The sequence below is a fragment of the Cetorhinus maximus genome, chromosome 7 (assembly GCF_964194155.1).
Source record: "Cetorhinus maximus chromosome 7, sCetMax3.hap1.1, whole genome shotgun sequence".
In the NCBI taxonomy this organism is placed as follows: domain Eukaryota; kingdom Metazoa; phylum Chordata; class Chondrichthyes; order Lamniformes; family Cetorhinidae; genus Cetorhinus; species Cetorhinus maximus.
In genome coordinates this window covers 3,409,071-3,434,065 of record NC_135885.1, presented here as the reverse complement: position 1 = coordinate 3,434,065, position 24,995 = coordinate 3,409,071, and the positions used below count along the sequence as shown (strand labels likewise).

At 44.5% G+C, this 24,995-nt stretch overlaps 1 protein-coding gene across 3 annotated transcripts in view; it reads right to left on the bottom strand.

The window, feature by feature from the left end:
* The window catches only part of pold3 (polymerase (DNA-directed), delta 3, accessory subunit), a 37,724-nt gene that overhangs the window by 10,924 nt on the left and 1,805 nt on the right, over nucleotides 1-24,995 (bottom strand). For 2 of the 3 annotated variants that reach the window (XM_078544982.1, XM_078544983.1), the window contains exons 2-8: nucleotides 21,904-21,959; nucleotides 13,795-13,897; nucleotides 12,137-12,176; nucleotides 7,838-7,970; nucleotides 2,620-2,890; nucleotides 1,257-1,326; nucleotides 347-590 (exon numbers count right to left, since the gene is read on the bottom strand). In XM_078544982.1, the coding sequence (XP_078401108.1) occupies nucleotides 347-590; nucleotides 1,257-1,326; nucleotides 2,620-2,890; nucleotides 7,838-7,970; nucleotides 12,137-12,176; nucleotides 13,795-13,897; nucleotides 21,904-21,959 (917 nt within the window). Of the gene's footprint in view, nucleotides 1-346; nucleotides 591-1,256; nucleotides 1,327-2,619; nucleotides 2,891-7,837; nucleotides 7,971-11,973; nucleotides 12,002-12,136; nucleotides 12,177-13,794; nucleotides 13,898-21,903; nucleotides 21,960-24,995 lie in introns of those variants that run through there. The other variant, XM_078544985.1, reaches the window with a different exon arrangement.

The following is a 24,995-nucleotide window of genomic DNA, read 5'->3' as shown; positions in this document are numbered from 1 at the left end:
GACCTGTACTCCAATTTCCTTGCAATAACAGCCAACATGCTATTTGCCTTCCTAACTGCTTGCTGTAGCTGTACGCTAACTTTCTGCATTATCCATATTATTCTCCTGGAACTAGAAAAGGCAGTAGTTATATAAGAGATTCAAAGAAAGAAACAGTTCGCATTTAGATAGCACCTTTCGCAGCATCAGGACATCTCCTGTGCTCAGGTCTCTGCACTGGGCCTTGAAGTTCTTACTCGGACGCAAGGGTGATAAACTAATGAGCCACAGTTGACACCCAGCCAAGCAACCCATTTGCCCTCTCACCCCCACACAACACACGCGCCTACTTATACTCTGCACTAACCTCTGTCTGCCTTTTTGCTGCTTGTCTACCGCTTCTTTCTTTGCCAGGGTTTTCTCCTTCTGTGCCTCGGCTTGTGGCTTCTGTGCTGCAGCCTGGCTTTCTTCATCTCCCCCTTTCTCTGAAGCAGGTTTCACATTATACTGTCCCACCTCAGGGGTCTCCCCTCTCTCTGGGGATTCCTCAACGGGTTTGGTCGGAGGGTTTTCTTCCTTGGTGGTTCGGTTGGATGGGGGTGAACCTTTCTCTGTGGGTTTTGAAGAAGATTTAGTTCTAGGTGCTGACAAGCGGCACCACCTACTTTTTGAAAAAGGATTTATATTTCCTTACATAATAGCTGCTGTGCTCCAATGCACAGCACTCAGCTATGTAAGAGACATGATAAGGTGTTTGCATGAATGGCAAATCTTTACATGGATGATCAAAAAATTATCTAACAGAAAAGAGAACTTCAAGTATGCAAAGTAAGCAGTTCATCTGAATGGTGCAAGGAGTGATGTGAAGATTCTTTTTATTCTTTCACATGATGTGGGCATTGCTGGTGAGGCAGCATTTACTGCCCATCCCTAATTTCCGTTGAGAAGGTGGTGGTGAGCCACCTTCCTGAACCACTGCAGTCCATCCTTCAGGAGGAATTAGCAAAAAACTGTCTCTGGAACACACAGGGACAGTCTACAATTTACTACAATAAAAACGTGCATTTGTATTGTAAAATGTAGAAAAATGTCTTCACAGGAGCAATTATCAGTACAAAATTTGACACCAAGCCACATATGGAAACATAATGCTCAGAAGCTTGGTCAATAAGGTCGATTTTAAACATCTAAAAAAGTGAATCAGACAGGTTTAGGGAGGAAATTCTACAGTTGAGCCCAGGCAACTGAAGACATGGCTGCCAATGGATTTTACTTACTAGCACTGGCTTTCAGGAAAAAGTTGCTGAAGCTGTTTCCTTTGCTTGTTGTTTTACTGCCTGAAGGAGCCTGGAAGAGAAGAGGGTGGAAAATCATTCAATGGCATTACCATCGCTGAATCCCCCACTAACAACATCCTGGGGGAGGGGGTTAGCATCGACCAGAAACTGAACTGGATTAGCCATATAAATACTGTGGCTACAACAGCAGGTCAGGGGCTAGGAATCCTGCGACAAGTAACTCACTTCCTGGCTCTCCAAAGCCTGTCCACCATCCACAAGGCACAAGTCTGGATGAGTGCAGCTTTAACAACACTAATGAGGCTTGACGCCAACCAGGACAAAGCAGCCCGCTTGATTGGCACCCATTCCACAACCATTCACTCTATCCACCACCGACGAATGGTGGCAGCAGTGTATACCATCTACAAGACGCAGAAACTTCACCAAGGCTCCTTTAGCAGCACCTTCCAAACCCACGACCACTACCATCTAGGACATAGGCAGCAGATACGTGGGAACACCACCACCTGGAAGTTCCCCTCCGAGCCACTCACCATCCTGACTCGGAAATACATCACTGCTCCTTCACTGCCGCTGGGTCCAAACCCTGGAACTCCCTCCCTAACAGCACTGTGGGTTTACCTACACCACACGGACTGCAGTGGTTCAAGGAGGCAGCTCACCACCATCTTCTCAAGGGCAATTAGGGATGGGCAATAAATGCTGGCCTAGCCAGTGACGCCCACATCCCATAAATGATTTTTAAAAAAAATCATTTGATCATCGTGAAAACCTCTTTTTTAAAAAACATTGTCAGCTTTCAGGACTGATGTCAGGAAGTACTTCACTCACATGCAACATCTGATACGAAAAAGCAGTCTCTGGATAGGGGAGTGGAAGCAGAAGTATATCACCCAGAAAAGCGAAATGAACATTCTCATCCTACCTCCGCTATCCCCTCAAATCTTACAGAGGGTCAAACCCTGCTTCAGAGACTGAAGGTCAAAATACAGGCTGACACTGCAGTGCAACACTGAGGGAGAGTTGCAACATCGGAGGTATTAAACCGAGACCCCCATCTAACCTCTCGGGTGGATGTAAAAGATACATTAGATACTCCTCTAACATCAGCCTGCAATGGTTCCCCTGGTCTCTCCACTTCACATTTGATGGCCATTCTTTCAGCTAACTCACTTGTGTCCCCTGCAACCCCCTCTGCCACTGACACCTACTTTCCAGCTGCCACATGCCCGTTGAATCAGCTTTTTCACATCCAACTGCAAGAATGAATGTGTGAGCACTCAAAGCCTTGGCTGAATTTGACCCAGAGGTTGAGCTCACCATCCTGTCAAACACTTACAGCATTCTCCCCATCTTTTGCCAGGTCTGGCTCCCCTTTCACCTCTTTGTCCTGCGACTTGGCGGAGGGTTTGGCGGAGAACATCCCCATGATTCCCTTGGGTTGTGGCGGAACATTCTTAGGAGCCACGGGTGCATTGCCATTCACCATAGGCTTGCTGGTGCTCGTTGCCTCACTTGAACTCCGAGAGGGCTGCTGCACCGACTTCTGCAGCTGAGCCAACTCCTCAGCTGACCGAGAAACAGCATCCTCACATCGAATGGCACTGTATCTGCGATCAGAAAGAAAAAGTTTCTCAGTACTCATGGCAAAGTGATGGGAAAATTAGCAACTGGGCGTGATCTATTCCAGGGATTCAGAAAGTCACCACATCTCTAACAAGTCTAAAATGTTAGCCATCATTTGGTGGGTCAGAGGTCGTGGGTTTGAGTCCTACTCCAGAGACTTGAGCACAAAAACAAGGCTGACACTCGTGATACAGTGGTGCTAGCAACACACTAAGTGCCAACTTACAGATAAAACATTTAAGCCTTTTGCCCTCTTGGGGTGGATATAAGGGATCCCATCTACAGGAGTGTAAGTGAAGTCCCAGTTAATGCCTTCCGCCAGAACCCAATTAGACATCACTATACGGTTCGCACTAGTGGAAAATACAAGTCTCTATACTTTGCAAATAATCAACATGCCTCAACAGCTTTTGCTGGGTAAGGGTATCAAGAAACCAAGGCGGGTAGATGGAGTTAAGATATAGATCAGCTAAGACCTAATTAAATGGCTGAACAGGCTAGAGGGGCTGAATGGCCTCCTCCCATTCCTATGTCCTGAAGTTCAGTAGAACATCTGCACTGCTCCAGTTTAGTATTTGAATTTGGCAGAAGTGTCATCGTGGATTAAGACTGCCAATTTAGGGCAGTTTTGTGCTGTGACCTTGCACTTACCAAGAACAAGCTTGATGTTGGCGAGCCTTGAAGCCAGCAAAGGAGTGACCTGGCCTCAGTCAAGGTCAAACTCTGCTCTCCACAGTTCTCAGCAGTCTTTTACATTTTCAATCCTTTAATCAGAGTCATAGAGAATAGTTCCCTGTTGACTTGCCAACTACTCAGCACCATTTTCTCCTGTGGTATAAATTGTTGTGATCATTTGAAATTTGTCATACTTGCATTTGTCCTGAGTGCAAGGCAAAAAGCTCTGGCAACATGTCTCTCTTTTCAGCAATAGTCCTTTAATGATTCCCCCCCACCCCAACCTCACACAAAGGCAATGAATCCTACCGAGAATGTAAAAAGAGCAGAGAGGCACTAGAGAATGTGCAAAAAAAAAAATCAATTATGATACCAGAACTGAGAGGTTATGATATTAGTCCTCATTTCTCTACTGAGGGAAAGACCATGGGTGACCTCACCACTACCTCTCGACTCCTCCACTGTTGCTGAGTTATCAGACCACTTATCTGACATTAGCTGACCTTCATTGGCTCCCAGGCAAGTAACATCTTGATTTTAAAATTATAATCCCAGTTTAGGTTACTCCTGGACAAGCTTGATACCAGAGTGGAACTCAGCTTGATAGATCCTAACTTTTATTTGTTTGTTTGGATACGTGGAGAGTAGTACTGAATAGAGTCATAGGAGTCAGCTGATGAACTTTTAACAAAAGAATAAAACATTTATTAAACAAGAAAAGATGAACTGTGTAACAATAGTCCTTCGCCCACAACTATACCTTTACAGATATATACAGATTTGTAAGGATAACACAAGTTACAAAAGCTATCTTATACTCTGATGTTCACAGTATGTGCACAGTCCATGTACCAATAGGCACCCTGTGGTCAGACACCCAACACTCTGAATCAAATGACGCCTGAACCAAATGCTATGGGTCTCTCCACAACTCCCCCCAGACACTTGTCACACCATGAGCCAACTGGTCTCACTGCACTCCGTCTTTCACATGAGGGTTTCCAATCTCCACTCGCAAAGACCTCACCTTTGAATCTTCTCCCAAACCGACTTTCTCTCAGACGCCTTCTGTAAGGGTTCACCTCCAGGGTTTCAAACTCTCCTTATGTTCCTCTTCCCTGGGTCACCTCATGCTTCAAGCTGTCTTCCACCCACCTCTCTCACCGACTCAGCCCTCAACAGTACCGATGCTTCACATGCCCATAGCAAAGAGTTACAGACCTTCAGTGGTCGCTTTGAACTTTTTTGCCTCTTGCAAGTTGTTCTCACTTTAAATCTGCTTTCTGCACCTTTTGTCTCTTTAAATCTGTAGGTTGGAGCCTTTCTTTCTGCCCCTCACTCTTAACTTCACTTAACAGAACCATTCCCAGATTCCAGTGCTACCTTTGACTAGAAGGTCTGCTTGGGACTTTTCCCTGTTCCACTCCCCTGAATTTTTTGGGTTTTTCTTTAGCTTGGGACTTGTCCCCTTTGCTCCAGTCTCTCCTGGGAGCTACTTTCAACCAATTTTATCTTGGGGCTGGCTATCTGTCCCTTCAAGGTTGCTTCCCTGGCAGCTATCTTCAAAACCAGCTGAACTCCAACAGCTTCCAAAACAAACTGCTGTTTCTCTTCTTGTGTGTGTGTCTGTGGAAGGGACCTGCCTCTCTGGACCCCTGTGGCTAGGCAACAGCACTGTTTTTTTCTACTCGTTTGCTTAACTTAGCTTAAGTTGTAAAACTCTCATTAGAAATGCATGCACCTTTTTAAAGTTAAACTAAAACGGCATTTGACCTTTCTTAACACACAAATACAGAAATACAAATCAAACTTAAACTTTAAAACTAAAACTCATTCCTAACAGCTACAAATACCAATATAACTTAAACTGTCTCTATCTCCTAACAAAATTCTCATCCTTGTTTTCAAAAACCACCTTGGCCTCATCTCTCCAACCCTCCGAGATCTCTGGACTCCTCTTCTGCATTTCCAATGATAATTGCTCCACCACTGGCAGATGTACCTTCAGATGCCTGGGCCCCAAGTACGTCAAATCCTTCCCTACAACTCTTCACCTCTCTACCCCACTTACCTCCTTTAAGACACTTCTTAAAACCGACCACTTCGACCAAACTTTTGGTCATCTGATGTAACAGCTCCTTATGTGGCTTGGTGTCATGCAATGATTTATAATGCTTCTGTGAAATACCTTGGGATGTTTAATTACGTTAAAGGTGCTAAATAAGTTGTTGTTGATTACAATTATGAAGATGTTTGATTGGCAAACATGGAGATGATGCTTCCTGTGGGACAGTACAAAAGTAGGGGCCATAGATATAGTCACTAAGATAGTCAGTAATTGATCAAATAGAAAATTTAGGGCATGCACAGATGCCAGTCTTCAACCAATTCGATTCACTCCACATGTTATCAAGAAACGGCTGAAGGCACTGGATACTGCAAAGGCTATGGGCACTGACAACATTCCAGCAACAGTACTGAGGACTTGTGCTCCAGAGCTTGCTGCACCCCTAGCCAAGCCGTTCCAGTGCAGCTACAACACTGGCATCTAGCCAGCAATGTAGAAAATTGCCCAGGTATATCCTGTACAAAAGCAGGACAAATCCAACCCGGCCAATAACTGCCCCATCAGTCTACACTCGATCATCAATAAAATGATGGAAGATGTCAACAGTGCTATCAAGCGACACTTACTCAACAGTAACCTGCTCACTGACGCTCAGTTTGGGTACTGCCAGGGCCGCTCAGCCCCTGACTTCAGTAAAGTGTTGGTCCAAACATGGACAAAAGAGCTGAACTCCAGACATCAGGTCAAAGTGACAGCCCTTGACATTAAGGTAGCATTTGACAGAATGTAGCATTAGGGAGCCCTAGCAAAGCTGAAGTCAATGGGAATCAGGGGAAAACTCGCCACTGGTTAGAGTCATACCTAGCACAAAGGAATATGGTTGTGGTTGTTGGAGGTCAATCATCTCAAATCCAGGAATCACTGCAGGAGTTCCTCAAGAGAGTGGCCTAGGCCCAATCATCTTCGGCTGCTCATCAATGACCTTCCTTCCATCATAAGGTCATAAATGGGGATGTTCGCTGATGGTTACACAATGTTCAGCACCATTCGCGACTCCTCAGATACTGAAGAAGTCCGTGTCTATTTGCAGCAAGACTTGGACAGCATTCAGGCTTGGGCTGATAAGTGGCAAGTAACATTCATGCCATATAAGTGCCAGACAATGACCATCTCCAACAAGAGAGAATTCAACCATCTCCCCATGACATTCAATGGCATTACCATCACTGAATCCCCCACTATCAACATTCTGGGGGGTTTACCATTGACCAAAAATGGAACTGGATCAGCTATATAAATACTGTGGCTACAAGAGCAGGTCAGAGGCTGGGAATTCTTCAGGCAGTAACTGACCTCCTGATTCCCCAAAGCCTGTCCACCATTGACAAGGGACAAGTCAGGATTGTGATAGAATATTCTCCACTTGCTTGTATGAGTACAGCTCCAAAAACACTCAAGAAGCAGGACACCATGCAGAACAAAGCAGCCAGCATAATTGGCACCCCATCCATCATAATATACATTCACTCCCTTCACCACCGACACACGGTGGCAGCAGTGTGTATCATCTACAAGATGCACTGCAGGAACTCACAAAGACTCCTTAGACAGCACCTTTCAAACCCGTGACCTCTATCACCTAGAAGGTCAAGGATAGCAAATGCATGGGAACACCTGGAAGTTCCCCTCCAAGCCACTCACCAACCTGACTTGGAAATATATCACCGTTCCTTCACTGGCGCTGGGTCAAAGTCCTGGAACTCCCTCCCTAGCAGCACTGTGGGTGTACCTACATCTCATGGACTGCAGTGGTTCAAGAAGGCAGCTCGCCACCGCCTTCTCAAGGGCAATTAGGGGATGGGCAATAAATGCTGGCCTAGTCAGCGATGTCCACATCCCATAAACGAATAATTTAAAAAAACCTATTTACCCAGAGAGTGGTGAGAATGTGAAACTTGCTATTCATATATAGAAGAGAGAAAGAAATAGAGGAATATGTTGATAGGGTGAGAGAGAGGGGTGGGAGGAGGCTCACCTGGAGCATAAAAACCACCATGGACCAAGTTGGGCCGAGTGGCCTGTTTCCCTATTGTAAGTTATACTTGCGCTTGAATAGCTTCCTCCAGCAGCTAGTTTGAAGCTGTGAAACCCACTGTAAACCTGTTGTGTAAGCAGTCATGTTACTTACTTGTTACTGTTTTGCAGGTTTTCCTTGATTGCTTCGTAATCGGTGTTGAAGAGGGGGCTACTATCCTTCAACATTGCCTTCTGAATGCTGTAAACGTGGACACTGGCCGTCACCAACATTTTCAGCTTCAGTGCTGTGAATACATGAACATTCAGAGAATGTAACACCACGAGTATCTGGCTTGTAAGAATTTATTTACATTGACATCTCTATCTCCCCTGAAGCCACAGTCCCTTGCTACCTCATCATTCTGAACAGTGTTGACAGTGTATTCAGGCCCGGTATAGCTCAGCCTGGTTCCCATGCTTGATGAACCTCAGGCAAGGGTGTAAAGGTTATGGGGGGGCAGACAGGAAAGTGCAGCTGAAACCGCAACCAGATTTGCCATGATCTTACTGAATGGTGCAGCAGGCTCGAAGGGCCAAATGGCCTACTCCTATGTTGCTAACATTCACACTCTTTCTAGCAGGAGCATACTGAATAGCAATAAGGAGTGAGAACCTGGACTGATTTTGGCTCCTGCCTCCACCGCCTCTTACTAATCCAACTACTGAATAGCCACAGGTGAACACACAGCATAGCCAGGAATCGAAGCTTATATATATTGCTGGAAAGAGATATGTTGCCGACGTTTTTCATCTTGCACTCATCAGGCATCAGGACAAATGCAAGAATGCCAAATTTGAAACAATCACAACAATACTACATGAGAAAAAGGTGCCGATTGGTTGGCAAGTCAATGATGGTTGGCCAAGGCATTGCCATGGAGAAAGCAACAGGGAACTATAGGATCCCAAGCTCCATGGTAATTCAAAAAAGGTACAAGGCTTGAATATATTCCTTTTGTTTGCAGAGAATGGGTCTCTATGAATGAGTGTGTGTCTCTTGTAGCAAGCTTAAATGAGCCAAACTATGAGCTCAATTGATTATCTTAAATTGGTTGTTAATGTAGCTAATAGCGCACTCAGGATTGTTCAGCAAATGCTGCCCAATCACAGAATCACATCTAACAGTAGATGCATTTTTTTGGGTTTTGTAAGCTCCGGCTGGTTGACTACATAAAACCATAAGACATAGGAGCAGAAATTAGGCCATTCGGCCCATCAAGTCTGCTCCACCATTCAATCATGGCTGATAAGTTTCTCAGAGTCTGTACAGTCTGTACTCTGCCTATTATGAACAACCGAAGGAACATGTTGTTTGATTTGAACTTTAGAACATACGGCCCAGGTACCTGGTATCACACTGGCACAGAAATTCATACACAATGCTGCTCAACTGTGTAGTAGGCAGAATGTCTTTTTGGACTGACGGTAGCATCCAGTTAGCAGAAAGTACAATTTGCATAGCCACTGAATAGTAGCAGCGTGAAATGGCTTGCTCAATTTGTTGTTCAAAATTTTGAGATATTTTGCCTTTCCAGGGTAGTCAGAAGTAGACTGGGTACTTTTCAGGTTTGAAAGTGGTGATCTTTAGCCCATTTGCAAGTTTCTCCTGATGAGTATATGACAAAAAACTTCAGCGACATATCTCTTATTTCAGCAATATTCAAGTTCTGTACTATCAAGCAACTGCTGTTTGCAAACCCAATATCTTCTGCTCTGCAAAACTCATTGCAACAGGGGTGGGCCATTCAGGCCCGCAAGCCTGTTCCAATAATTGTATTTTTTGCATAAAATAAAAGCTAACTGAACATTTTCAGAAGTTATACAATCTCCCAGACACCTGCAAGAGCAAGTGACTGATTCCCAGATGTCCAAGAGAGGCAAGTACAATAGTCTGCTGTCCATCTAGCAAGTTTCTCAATCAACCGCTCCCTCAAATATCCATCTAATCCTCTCTTGAATTTTGCCACTCACTCTGCATCCTATGGGGAGTCCATTACTCACCTTCAGTATTAAACAGTTAAGTCCCAACCAACTTTCCTGATATGTTTGAGCCCATGTGCCTTGGTCCTAGAGCCTGTGCCAATCGCAAACATTATCAGGATTCAACAAATCTAATACCTTAAACTCCACGAATAATCTCTCCTCTGAGCCAGCCGTCTCCACAGTTTTAATAGAAGAAAAATAGAAGAGGATTGTGAGCAGGCCAGACCCCCCCTCTGAACCTGCTTTGCCATTCAATAAGATCACAGCTGAACTTCTACCTCAACTCCACTTTCTTGCCCTATCCCCATATCTCTACATTTCATAGTGTACAAAGATCTATCAATCTCAGTTTTGAATATACTCTACAACTGAGCATCTACATCCCTCGGGTGTAGAGAATTCTGAAGAAATTTCTCCTCATCTCCGTCCTTAATGGCTAACCCCTCATTCTGACACTAGTAAATAATCGCAGGCTTCACCACGCTGCCTTGGAAACACCCATTGTGAACATCTCAACCTGGTTCCGCAGGGCACCTCCAGCGCTGCAGCTAATCAAGCACTACTTAGCAGTGATGAATCATAGAATCCTACAGCACAGGAAGAAGCCATTCAGCAAATTGAGCCTGTGCAAGCTCTTTGAAAGAGCTATCCAAATAGTTCCAATCCTACTCTTTTCCAATAGATCAGCAAATTTTCCCTTTCAAGTATTTATCCAATTTCCTTTTAAAAGTTACTCTTGAATCTGCTTCCACCAATTCTGCAATAAAAAGATTCTCAACTCTCTTTATTCTTTAGTCCTCCTACCATTGGAAACAGTTTTTCCTTATTTACTCTATAAAAACACTTCATGATTTTGAACGCCTCTATGAAGTATAACTTGCATTTGCATTGAATTTACATTTTAATGCAGTGAAACGGCCCAAGGCACTTCCCAGGAGCATTAATCCTGAAGTCATTACGGCACACAGAGGGAGGCCATACAGCCGATCGACTCCATGCTGGCTCTCCATGGAGCAATCCAGTCTGTCCCATTCTTGTGCTCTATCCCTGTAGCCCTGCAAATTTATTTCTGTGTAGTGCCCATCCAATTTCCTTTCTAAATTATTGATCACCTCTGCATCCACCACCCCCGTATGCAGCGAGTTCCAGGTCATTACCACTTGCTGCATAAAAAAGTTCTTCCTCACATCCCCCCTGCATCTCTTGTCCAAAACCTTCAATCTGTGTCCCCTGGTCCTTGTACCATCAGCTAATTAACAGCTTTTCTTTACCTTATCTAAACCTGTCACAAACTTGTATACCTCTATCAAATCTGCCCTCAACCTCCTTTGCTCCAAAGAAAACAACCCCAGCTTCTCCAACTTAACCTTGAAGCTAAAATCCCCCATCCTTGGAAGCAATCTGGTAAATCTCCCCTGGACCCTCACATGCTTCCTAAAGTACAGTGACCAGAACTCAGTGCAATATTCTATTGGGACCTGACCAGAGCGTAATAAAAAAAGTCAGCAAAACTTCCCTGCTTTTGTACTCAATACCTCAATTTATAAATCCCAAGATCCCATATGCTTTGCTATCTACTCCCTCAATAGATCCTGCTGACTTCAAAAATTATAAACATGCACCACACCAGGTCCCTCTGTTCCTGCACACTCTTTAGAGTTGTGCCATTAAGTCTATATTGCTTCTCTCTATCCCTTCTGCCAAAAATGTACCCCTCACACCTCTCTGTTTTAGATTCCATCTGCCCCTTGTCTGCCCATTCTGGTAGCCTATGTGCTGGTGCAGTCGATTGGTATCATCCTCACTGTCCCTGTCACACTCCAGATTTGGTATCATTTCAACATCCAAGTCATTTATCTCAAAAGAATATTGACACCAAGCCACATAAGGAGATATTATGACGAATGGCCAAAAGCTTGGTCAAAGAGGTAGAAGTTTCAAAGAGCATCTTAAACGTGGACAGAGAGATAGAGAATAAGGAATTCCAGACCTCAGGGCCCTGGCAGCTGCCAATGGTGGAGCAATTAAATTCAGGGATGTGCAAGAGGCCAGAATTAGAAGAGTGAAGAGATGCAGAGGAATGTAGGGCTGGAGGAGATTACAGAAAGAGGGAGGACTTTGAAAACAAAGATGTGAATTTTAAAAATTAGAGCATCGCATAACCAGAAGTCGATGTAGGTCTGCGAGCACGGGGCTGATGGGTGAAATCTCCCCTTAGCTTTCTCTGCTCTCAAGAGAACAATCTAATTTCTCTGATCTTTCCACAAAAGGCTCTCATCCAAACACAAGTGGTTCAAGCTCCACAGACAATGTCAGGAGTCAGTGGCCACAAAAGGCAGACGTTGCCCACCTCAGCATACACCAGCCAAAGACTTGAGCAGTACACAGACATAGATGATTTGAATCAACTGCAGATGTCTGCTCTTACCTTCCAGCTGATCCTCCCTCACCACTGCTACCTTGTGACACTGGAACAAAAGAGCACCATAGTTAATGAGCAGCAGGCAAGTCAGCACATTCACATCCCCTAACATTCCGCAACCACCCTAACTGAGAATGCCACAGCCAGCAGGCCATTTCTTGGCATATTGCCCCAGACAACCAACCCTGCTTAACAAAGCCTTTTCGATGACATGATGCCGATTTCATCCTTTGCCAGCTAAGTATGCCTGTTTTCCTAGCGGGTGTTGCTGGAGAGTGACCAGGAACCAAACTTTTCCCAGCGGTACTGAGCCCAACTATGGCATTCAAATCTGTCCTGGCTGAGTTCAGCTAATTCAGTGCAGAGCTATGCTGGAAACTGGACTTTCCAGATCTGTGCAACTGAGCACCACACTTGAGATACATGTACCCACTTAGCTAACATGGGAGTGTATTTGGAAGTAAGAGAAGTGGATAAAATAAGTTGATGTAAAATCAAGAAATTATTGCGAAGGGAATTAAATAATTGGTTAACAATGAGGGGCTGATTCTTGGGCAGAAGCAGTTGTCTTGAGGAAAGGTTGGACCTATATTCATAGGGATTTAGGAAAATGAGAGGCGATCTTATTGAAACACAAGATTTTGAGGGAGCTTGACAGGGTCTTTGCTGAGAGGACGTTTCCCCTCGTGGGGAATCTGAAACAAGGGGACTACAGGGTCTCCCATTCAAGATGGAGATGAGGAGAAATTTCTTCTCTCGGAGGGTCATTAGTTTTTGGAATTCTCTTCCTTAGACAGCAGTGGAGGGTGGGTCACTGAATATATTCAAAGCTGAATTAGACAGATTTTTGATTGATGAGGGAGTCAAAGATTATAGGAGTCATGGAGGAAAGTGGAGATAAGGCCACAATCAGATCAGCCATGATCTTATTGAATTGCGGAACAAGTTCAATGGTCTGAATGGTCTACTCCTATTTCTTATGATCTTATTAAAGGGTACAAGGAGTGAGCAAGAGAGTAGGATAAGACTCCTCCCAGTCTAAAAGGGTTTGAGGAGCGAGTGGAACTTTTTTAAAAATTCAGTCATGAGATGTGGGCTTCGCTGGCTGGGCCAGCATTTATTGCCCATCCCTAGTTGCCCTTGAGAAGGTGGTGGTGAGCTGCCTTCTTGAACTGCTGCAGTCCATGTGGTGTATGCACACCCACAGTGCTGTTAAGGAGGGAGTTCCAGGATTTTGACCCAGCAATAGTGAAGGAACAGATATATTTCCAAGTCAGGATGGTAAGTGACTTGGAGGGGAACTTCCAGCTGGTGCTGTTCCCATCTACCTGCTGCCCTTGTCCTACTAGATGGTAGTGGTCGTGGATTTGGAAGGTGCTGTCAAAGATGCCTTGGTGAGTTCCTGCAGTGCATCTTGTAAATGGTACACACTGCTGCTACTGTGCGTCAGTGGTGGAGGGAGTGTTTGTGGATGTGGTGCCAATCACGTGGATTGCTTTGTCACCACATCCTGTCACAGGCTTGTTGGGCTGAATGACCTGTTTGTTCTAGGACATTTCATGATAGAAAGTGGGAGAATGTGAGGAAGTGGGTCTGACAATTCCTAATCTATGACAGAGATTGCTACTATCACTGATGCTCTGGACACGGAGTGGCAGACGTACCGAAGTCCCATTTTCAACTGCTTTCCCAGACACGAGATAGGTCACATGGAGCTGGGCTCCAGAATTTTCCTTCCGCTTTCGCTCCACATAGTAATAAAGCATCCTGGCAAACACACAAAAAGAGAGAATGAATAGTTACTGAGGTACAAACCCCCTGTGTCAAACCCAACCTTTAACTGAAAGGGGTCCTTCAATTTGGAGGTGGACAACCTGTACAATTTCAAGACTAGTTCCTGGCTAAAAGACCCATATGATCATATCGACGGACCCCATTGAAATCTCAGGAAACTGGCTGTCTACGTTGGTAACAGCCAGTTAGCCATGGGGCAGCCAACATATAGTTCTGACTGAACTGGAACTGAACTCAAAGAAAATCTCAGACTCTACCACCCCCACCAATAAGGTTCAACAACGTGCATTTAAAGTTGACTTTAAGATAATCTTCCAAGGCATAACATTTGAGTTTTATCAAACAAAATTTGACACTGAGCAACGTAAGGAAATATTAGGTGAACAAAAGAGGTAGGTTTTAAGGAATGTTTTAAAGGAGGAAAGTTAGGTAGAGGTTTAGGGAGGCAATTCCAGAGCTTAGGGCCCAGGCACCTGAAGGCACAGCCACCACTGGTGAAGTGATTAAAATCAGGGATGAGCAAGAGGCGAGAATTGGAGATGCTCAGAGGTCTCGAGGGTGTAGGGACAGGAGAATATTAGCGATAAGAAGGGTCTCGTCCTTGGAGGGATTTGAACACGAGGATGAGAATTTCAACACTGAGGCATTACTGGACTGGGAGGTAATGTAGGTCAGCGAGCACAGGGGATGATGGTTGAACTTGGAGCAAGTAAGGATATTGGCAGCTGAGTTTTGGGTGAGTGAAGCTGATGTGAGATGTCAGATGGGGTGGCCATATAAACATTCTGGTTACAAGAGCAGGTCAGAGGCTGTGAATCCTGCGGTGAGCAACTCACCTCCTGACTCCCCAAAGCCTATCCACCATCTACAAGGCACAAGTCAGGAACGTGATGGAATACTCCCCACTTGCCTGGATGAGTGCAAATCCAACAACACTCAAGAAGTTTGACACCTTCCAGGACAAAGCAGCCCACTCGTTTGGCACTCCATCCGCCACTGACGCATAGTGGCAGCAATCTGCACCCACTACAAGATGCACTGCAGCAGCACACCAAGCCACCTTTGACAGCACTTTCCAAACCTGTGACCTCTATAACCTAGAAGGACAAGGGCAGCAGATGCATACAAACAAACAAATACTCATGGGGAGGCGGTGGCACAGTGGTAGTGTCACTGGACTGGTATTCCAGAGACTCAGGGTAATGTTCTGGGGACCTGGGTTCGAATCCCACCATGGCAGATGGTGAAATTTGAATTCAATAATCTGGAATTACAAGTCTGACGATGACCACAAAACCATTGGCAATTGTTGTAAAAACCCATCTGTCTTTTGTCCTTTAGGAAATCTGCCATCCCTACCTGGTCTACATGTGACTCCAGACCCACAGCAATGCAGTCTGAACAAGGGGAATTAGGGATGGGCAATAAATACTGGCCTACCTAGCGACAGCCACATCCCAGGAACGAATAACAAAAAAAATACAAATTCAAGCCCACTTGGCCCATCAAGCCTGCTCTGCCATTCAATAAGATGGCCAATCTGATTATAACCTCAACTCCACATTCTCGCCTACCCCCAATAACCCCCTTGCTTATCAAGAATCTATCTCTACCTTAAAAGTATTCAAAGACGCTGCTTCCACCGCCTTTTGAGGAAGAGTTCCAAAGACTCATGATCCTCAGAAAAAAAAATTCTCATCTGTCTCAAAATAATGTCTTATTTTTAAACAGTGGCCCCCTAGTACTAGATTCTCCCATAAGAGGAAACACCCTCTCCACATCTACCCTGTCAAGACCCCCTCGGGATTTTATAGGTTTCAATCAAGTCTTACTCTTCTAAACTCCAGCAGATACATGCTTAGCCTGTCCAACCTTTCATCATAAGACAACCTTCCCATTCCTGTTCTTAGTCTAGTAAACCTTCTTTGAGTTGCTTCTAACACATTTACATTTTTACTTATATAATGAGACCAATACTGCAGATGTGGTCCCACCAGTGCCCTGTACAAATGAAGTATAGCCTCCCTACTTATGTATTCAATTCCCCCTCCAATAAATGATAACATTCTATTCGCTATGTAGCCTTTTGTGATTCATGCACTAGGACACCTAGATCCCTCTTCATCTCAGAGCTCTGCAATTTCTCACCACTTAGATAATATGCTTTTTTATTTTTCCTGTCACATTTGCCAGGTCTTTGCACACTCACTTAGCCTCTCTCTATATCTTTGTAGCCTGCTTGTCTTCTTCACATCTTACTATCCTACCTATCTTAGTGTCATCAGCAAATTTAGCAAGCATACTTTCAGTCCCTTCATCCAAGTCATTTATATAAATTGTAAAAGATTGAGCCCCCCCAGCACTGATCCCTGTGGCACACCACTCGTTACACCTTGCCAACCAGAAAAAGACCCATTTATGGCTATCCTGTTTCCTGTTAGCTGGCCAATCTTCTATCCATGCCAATATGTTACCCCCACTACACCATGAGCTTTTATTTTACACAATAACCTTTGATGGGGTACCTTATCAAATACCTTCTGGAAATCTAAGTACAGTATATCCACCCTTTTATCCACAACACATGTTACTTCTTCAAAGTGCTTCAATAAATTGGTTAAATATGATTTTCTTTTCACAAAACCATGTTGACTCTGCCTGATTACCTTGAACTTATCCAAGTGCTCTGCTATAGTTTCTTTAATAGTAGCTTCTAACATTTTCCTTATGACAGATGTTAAGCTAACTGGCCTGTTTGTAGCCTCCCTTTTTGAATAAAGGAGTTACATTTGTTCTGTTCCAATCTAATAGAACCTTCCCTGAATCTAGGGAATTTTGGAAAATTAAAACCAACGCATCAACTATCTCACTAGCCACTTCTTTTGAGACCGTAGGATGAAGTCCATAAGGACTTGAGGGCTTGACAGCCCTCAGCTCCAACAATTTTCTCAGAACCACTTCCTTGATATTTGTAATTTTCCCCGAGTTCCTCCCTCCTTTCCATTTCCTGATTTACAGCTATTTCTGGATATTACCTGTGTCCTCCATAGTGAAGACCAATGCAAAATACCAGTTCAATTCATCTGCCATCTCTTTATTTTCCATTATTAATTCCTCAGACTCACTTCCTATAGGACCATCGCTCACTTTAACGTTTTTTTTAAAATACCTATAGAAACTCTTACTGACTTTATACTTCTAGCTAGCTTTCTCTTGCACGCTAATTTTTCCTTCCTTATTACTTTATTGGTCATTCTTTGCTGTTTTTAATATTCTGTCTATTCTTCTGACCTGCCACCCTTCTTTGCACAATTATATGCTTTTTCTTTAAGTTTGATATTATCTTTAATCTTTTCCGTTAACCATGAATGGTGGGCCCTCCCCTTGGGATTTCTCTCTTGTTGGAATGTATCTATTATGAGTATTCTGAAATATCCCTTTAAATTTCCGCCACAGCATCTCTATTGACCTATACCTTAACCTAATTTGCCAGTTCACTTTAGCTAGCTGTGCTTTCATGCCCTCGTAATTGCCCTTATTTAAGTTTAAAATAGTAATCTTGGACCCACTCTTCTCTCCCTCAAACAGAATATAAAATTCGATCATATTATGATCGCTGGTACCTAGGGGCACCTTCAGTAAGGATTAATTAATGACCTCAATCTCGTTGCACAATATCAGGTCCAGTATAACAAGCTCTCTGGTTGTGTCAGAATGTGCTATTCTAAGAACATAAGAACTAGGAGGAGTAGGCAATTCAGCCCCTCAAGCCTGCCCCGCCATTCAATACGATCATGGTTGATTTCATTTTGGCCTCAACTCCAATTTCCCGCCCTCTCCCCATAACCTTTCAACCCATTACTAATTAAAAATCTGTCTATATCTCCTCCTTAAATTTATTCAGCGTCCCGGCATCCACTGCACTCTGAGGTAGTGAATTCCACAGATTCACAACCCTTTGATAAAACTAATTCCTCCTCATCTCTGATTTAAATCTACCACCCCTTAGATTAAAACTATGGCCTCTCATTCTAGAATGCCCCACAAGGGGAAACATCCACTCCATGTCTACTTTGTCTATCCCCTTTAGCATCTTATATACCTCAATTAGATCTCCTCTCATCCTTCTAAACTCTAGCGAGTATAGGCCTAAAACTGCTCAATCTCTCCTCATAAGACAAGCCCCACATCTCTGGAATCAATCTAGTGAACCTCCTCTGAACCGCCTCCAATGCAACTACATCCTTCCTCAAGTAAGGGGACCAAAACTGTGCACAGTACTCCAGGTGCGTTCTCACCAATGTCTTGTATAGTTGCAACAACACTTCCCTATTTTTATACTCTATTCCTTTAGCAATAAATGCCAAAATTCCATTTGCCTTCCTTATTACCTGCATACTAGCTTTCAGCGATTCATGCATGAGGACACCCAGATCCCTCTGCACTGAAGCATTCTGAAGTTTCTCTCCATTTAAAATAATAAGTCGCCTTTTTATTCTTCTGACCAAAATGGATAACCTCACACTTATCCACGTTAAACTCTATCTGCCAAATTTTGGCCCATTCACCTAACCTGTCCATATCCATTTGTAAATGTATTTCTTCATTGCAACTTACTTTCCCACCTATATTGGTGTCACCTGCAAATTTAGCTATAGTACCTTCTACCCCTGAATCCAAGTCATTAATATAGATTGTAAATAGTTGGGGCCCAAGGACAGAACCATGTGGCACCCCACTAGTTACAACTTGCCTTCCAGAAAAAGACCCATTTATCCTGACTTTCTGCTTTCTGTTGGTTAGCCAATCCTCTATCCTAGTTAATATATTACCCCTAACTCCTTGTGATCTTATCTCGTATATTAATCTTTTGTGCGGCACCTTACCAAAGGCCTTCTGGAAGTCCAGATACGCTACATCTACAGGATCCCCATTATCCACTTTGCTTGTCACGTCTTCAAAGAACTCTACCAAATTAGTCAAACACGATTTACACTTCATAAAACCATGCTGACTCTGATGGATTGCATTTTGACTTTCCAAATGCCCCATTACTACTTCTTTAATAATAGATTCCAACAATTTCCCAACAACAGATGTTAAACTAACTGGTCTATAGGTTCCTACTTTCTGCCTCCCCCCGGCTTTTTGAATAAGGGCGTTATATTAGTATTTTTCCAATCCACTGGAACCTTTCCAGAATCCAGGGAATTTTGGATTATAGCCAATGCATCCACTATCTCCGCTGCCACTTCCTTTAAGGCCCTGGGATGTAAGCCATCAGGTCCTGGGGATTTGTCATCCTTTAATCCCAATAGTTTGCTCAGTACTTTTTCTCTAGTGATGGCGATTGTTCTAAGTTCCTCCTTCTCTATACCCTCTGCACTACCTTTTACTATTGTGGTGGTACTAGCGTCCTCCACCGTGAAAACTGAGGCAAAATATTGATTAAGTGTCTCTGTCATTTCTGCGTTCCCCACTATTAACTCCCCAGTCTCATCCTCACTTTAGCTACTCTTTCCTTTTATATACTTGTAGAAGCTTTTACTATGTTTTTACATTTTGCTCTAGTTTTCTTTCATAATTTACCTTTGCTTTTTTATTATTTTTTTAGTAACCCTTTGTTGATCTTTAAAAGTTTCCCAATCTTCCAGCCTGCCACTAACCTTTGAAATTTGGTATGCCTTAGTTTTTGCCTTTATGTTACCTTTAACTTCCTTGCTTAGCCATGGATGCTTTTTCCCCCTTTTACCATCTTTCTTCCTCTTTGGAATATATTTTACTTGGGAGGAATTGAATATCTCCTTAAATATCTGCCACTGTTCATCAACTGTCCTACCTTGTAATCTTCCCGCCCAGTCCACTAGGTCCAAATCTGCCCTCGTGCCTATGTAGTTACCTTTGTTTAACACAAGCTCACTAGTGTGGGACTCAAGTTTCTCACTCTCAAACTGAACTTGAAATTCAGGCATGGTATGATCACTCTTCCCTAAAGGATCCTTTACTATGAGATCATTAATTAATGCCATCTCATTACACAAAATCCTGAAACTATCCCAAACACATTCCATTAATTCTTCATCTACTCTGCCTTTGCCCATCTGATTTTCCCAGTCCATATGCAGATTAAAATCCTCCATGATTATTGCAATACCTTTCTGACAATTTCCCATTACTTCTTCCTTTATACCCCGTACTACTAACTGTACGGTTAGGGGGCCTGTACACCACTCCCACAAGTGACTTCTTGCCTTTATCATTTCTCATCTCTACCCAAATGATTTTTACACCCTGGTTTCCCAAACTTAGGCCATCCCCTACTATTGTGCTCATACCATCATTAATTAACAGAGCCCCCTCCATCTGGATGCACGTTCTTTCACCGTTTCCTACAATTCACCAGTGAGTGCTGTATTAGCTGTAAAGCACTTTGATCCCAGTCATTTTTTAAAAATTCATTCACGGGATGTGGGAGTTGCTGGCTAAGCTAGCATTTATTGCTTATCTATAATTACCCTTTGAGGTGGTGGTGGAGGTGGTGGTGAGCTGCCTCCATGTGGCATATGTACACCCACAGTGCCGGTAGGGAGGGAATTCCAGGTTTTCACCCAGTGACAGTGAAGGAACAGCGATATATTTCCAAGTCAGGATGGCGAGTGGCTTGGAAGGGAACTTGCAAGTGATGGTGTTCCTATGTGTCTGCTGCCCTTGTCCTTCTAAATGGTAGTGGTAGTGGGTTTGGAAGGTGCTGTCTAAGGGGGCTTAGTGAGTTCCTGCAGTGCATCTTGTAGATGCTGCTTGTGCGTCAGTGGTGGAGGGAGCGAATGTTTGTGGATGGGGTGCCAATCAAGTGGGCTGCTTTTTTTTGGATGGTGTCAAGCTTCTTGAGTGCTGTTGGAGCTGCACGCACCCAGGCAAGTGGACAGTATGCCTTCACACTCCCGACTTGTACCTTGTAAATGGTGGACAGGGTTTGGGGAGTCAGGAGATGAGTTAATCGCCACAGGATTCCTAACCTCTGACCTGCTCTTGTAGCCACAGTATTTAAATGGCTAGTCCAGTTCAGTTTCTGGTCAATGGTAACCTCCAGGATGTAGATAGCACCTTTCATGATCCACTTATCCTCTAATTGCAGGATTTACTTTCTTTTTCGCGCTGGGTCAAAATCCAAGAACACTCTTCCTAAAAGCACTTTGGGTGTACTTATGCCACCTGGACTGCAGTGGTCCAAGGAGGCAGCTCATCACCACCTTCAAGGGCAATTAGGGAAGGGCAATAAAATGCCAAATAAAAACACATTATTTGTCCCTCTACCTCATAGATGGTTGTGGTACCTTGCTGTGTAAATTAGTTGCCACAATCCTTAAGTGAGTTTTTTTGTTATTCATTTATGGGATGGGGCATCGCTGGCTAGGCCAGCATTTATTGGTCATCCCTAATTGCCCTCGAGAAGGTCATGGCTACAGTCCATGTGACTACACTTCAAAAGTACTTGATTATAAAGTGCTCTGGGATCTTCCACGGCCCTGAAAGACACTATATGTCCTTTCAAGTGAATATTATCCACCTACTAGCAATGGACTGTTCGATCATGACAGGCATCATCCAAACCCTGATAACCACTCACCCCGGCTAATGTCAGCAACATGCAGACCCTTCCCATTGTCGTTAGATCAGGAGCAAGTACCCAGGCTGATCTATTTCCCATCTGTTCCCACCCCAGGCTACTAGGACAACTACAAAATGCTTTACTACATTAAAGACACTTTTATAAATGCAATTTGTTGTTGATGCCCGCACACAACTGGTACAAGACACAGCATTCCCTCACCCTCCCCATTTCCTCCTTTCCTGTCCTGCAGAGGATGATTCACGTAGGATTGCCCCTCCTGGGTTTCCCAAGAAGCAGTTCTTTAGCTCATACTATTTGATGGTGGGTATAAGGCACAGATGGGATTATCTCAAGTCACCAAACTCACTGTTTCGCCTGGTTGACATGAATGCCCAGGAACTGGCTCAGCATCTTGTAGGTGACCTGGAGAACATAATTTAAAAATAATCTCAGATTCAGCAGCAAGACAGACAAGATATTATATCACCAGAGGAGGCCACTTGTGGAGCTGGATGAGAACCATGAGGGCAGCATGGAAGGAAGATTAGGCTTTATCTCTTCAACACCCCCAGTCTATGTCCTCTACAATCTCAAGGGTTTACGCCTCCACCCATTCTCCTGGGTTTCTTCCCTATTTCCATGGGGTCCATCTCCCCCACCCAACCCCACAAGGGTCCATTTTTCCTTCTACCCCACCACATTCCCCAGGCTTATCTTCTGCCTCCCATCCCACCCCACCATATTCCCTGGGCTTATCATTTCCCCCACTGCCCATATTCCCCAGTCTTATCTTTCTTTTTTTAATTCATTCATGGGATGTGGGGTTCAATGGCTGGGCCAGCATTTATTGCCCATCCCTAGTTGCCCTTGAGATGGTGGTGAGCTGCCGCCTTGAACCGCGGCAGTCCATGTGGTGTAGGTACACCCACAATGCTGTTAGGAAGGGAGATCCAGGATTTTGACCCAACGACAGTGAAGGAACAGCGATATATTTCCAAGTCAGGATGGTGAGTGACTTGGAGGGGAACTTCCAGGTGGTGGCATTACCATCTAGCTGCTGCCCTAGTCCTTCTGGATAGTAAGTGGTCATGGGTTTGGAAGGTGCTGTCTAAGGAGCCTTGGCAAATTCCTGCAGTGCATCTTGTAGATGGTACACACTGCTGCTACTGTGCATTGGTGTTGGAGGGAGTGAACATTTGTGGATGTGGTGCCAATCAAGTGGGCTGCTTTGTCCTGGATGCTGTCAAGTTACTTGAGTGTTGTGGGAGCTGCACTCATCCAGGCAAGTGGGGAGTATTCCATCACACTCCTGACTTGTGCCTTGTAGATGGTGGACTGGCTTTGGGGAGTCAATGAGTTACTCGTTGCAGGATTCCTACCCTCTAGCTTTTGTAGCCACCGTATTTATATGGCTAGTTCAGTTCAGTTTCTGGTCAATGGCAACCCCCAGGATGTTGATAGTGGGGGATTCCGTGATGGTAATGCTATTGAACATCAAGGGGTGATGGTTAGATTCTCTCTTCCTGGAGATGGTCATTGCCTGGCACTTATGTGGTGCGAATGTTACTTGCCACTCGTTAGCCCAAGCCTGGATATTGTCCAGGTCTTCCTCCATTTGGACCTGGACTGCTTCAGTATCTGCGCAGTCGTGAATAGTGAACATTGGGCAGTCATCAGCAAACATCCCCACTTCTGACCTTATGATGGAAGGAAGGTCATTGCCGAAACAGCTGAAGATGGTTGGGCCGAGGACACCACACGGAGGAACACCTGCAGTGATGTCCTGGAGCCTGGATGACTGACCTCCAACAACCACAACCATCTTCCTTTCTGCTGGGTATGACTCCAGCCAATGGAGAGTTTTCCCCTTGATTTCTATTGACTCCAGTTTTGCTAGGGATCCTTGATGCCACACTTGGTCAAATGCGGCCTTGATGCCAAGGGCAGTAACTCTCACCTCACCTCAGGAGTTCAGCTCTTTGGTCCATGTTTGAACCAAGTCTGTAATAAGGTCAAGAGCTGAGTGGCCCCGGCGGAACCCAAACTGGGTATCAATGAACAGGTTGTTGCTAAGTGCCGCTTGATAGCGTGATTGATGACCCCTTCCATTACTTTACAGATGATTGAGAGTAGACTGATGGGACGGTAATTGGCTGGTTGGGTTTGTCCTGCTTTGTGTGTACAGGACATACCTGGGTAATTTTCCACGTAGCCAGGTAGATGCCAATGTTGTAGCTGTACTGGAACAGCTTGGCTAAGGGTGTGGCAAGTCCTGGAGCACAAGTCTTCAGTACTATTGATGAATATTGTCAGGGCCCATAGTCTTTGCAGTGTCCAGTGCCTTCAGCCATTTCTTGATATCATGTGGAGTGAACCGAATTGCTGAAGACTAGCATCTGTGATGCTGGGGACCTCCAGAGGAGGCTGGGATCGATCACCCACTCGGCACTCCTTGCTGAAGATTGTAGCAAATGATTCATCCTTATCTTTTGCACTGATGTGCTGGGCTGCCCCATCATTGAGGATGGGGATATTTGTGGAGCCTCCTCCTCCAGTGAGTTGTTTAATTGTCCACCACCTTTCACAACTGGATGTGGCAGGACTGTAGAGCTTAGATCTGATCCATTGGTTGTGGGATCGCTTAGCTCTGTCCATGACTTGCTACTTATGTTGTTTGGCACGCAAGTAGTCCTGCGTTATAGCTTCACCAAGTTGACAACTCATTTTTAGGTATACCTGGCACTGCTCCTGGCATGCCCTCCTGCATTCTTCATTGAACCAGGGTCGATCCCCTGACTTGATGGTAATGGTAGAGTGAGAGATACGCCAGGGACGAGGTTACAGATTGTGTTCAAGTACAATTCTGCTGGCCTTCCGTGTCCGGTGGGCACCGCGGGGACTGGGGTATTTTGTTGACCCCTTTAACCACATTTTGGTTTAATGTTTGTAAGGTTCCTTTAAAGTTTTTCCTTGATTTTACAGCTGACCTGACTTAGGGGCTGTGCTTGATTTACCCCTTATTTTGTTAATTTAGTTAATTGTTTTAACTCTGAAAGAGATTACAATTCTGCTGCTGCTGATGGCCCACAGTGCCTCATGGATGCCTAGTCTTGAGTTGCTAGATCTGTTCAAAATCTATCCCGGTGGTAGTGCCACACAACACGGTGGAAGGAATCCTCAATGTGAAGTTGGAATTCCTTCTCCACAACGACTGTGTGGTGTTCATACCTACCGATACTGTCATGGACAGATGCATCTGTGGCAGGCAGGTTGGTGAGGATGAGGTCAAGTATGTTTTTCCCTCTTGTTGGTCCCCTCACCACCTGCTGCAGACCCAGTCTAGCAGCTACGTCCTTTAAGACTCGGCCAGCTTGGTCAGTAGTGGTGCTACTGAGCCACTCTTGGCGATGGACATTGAAGTCCCCCACCCAGAGTACATTCTGTGCCTTTGCCACCCTG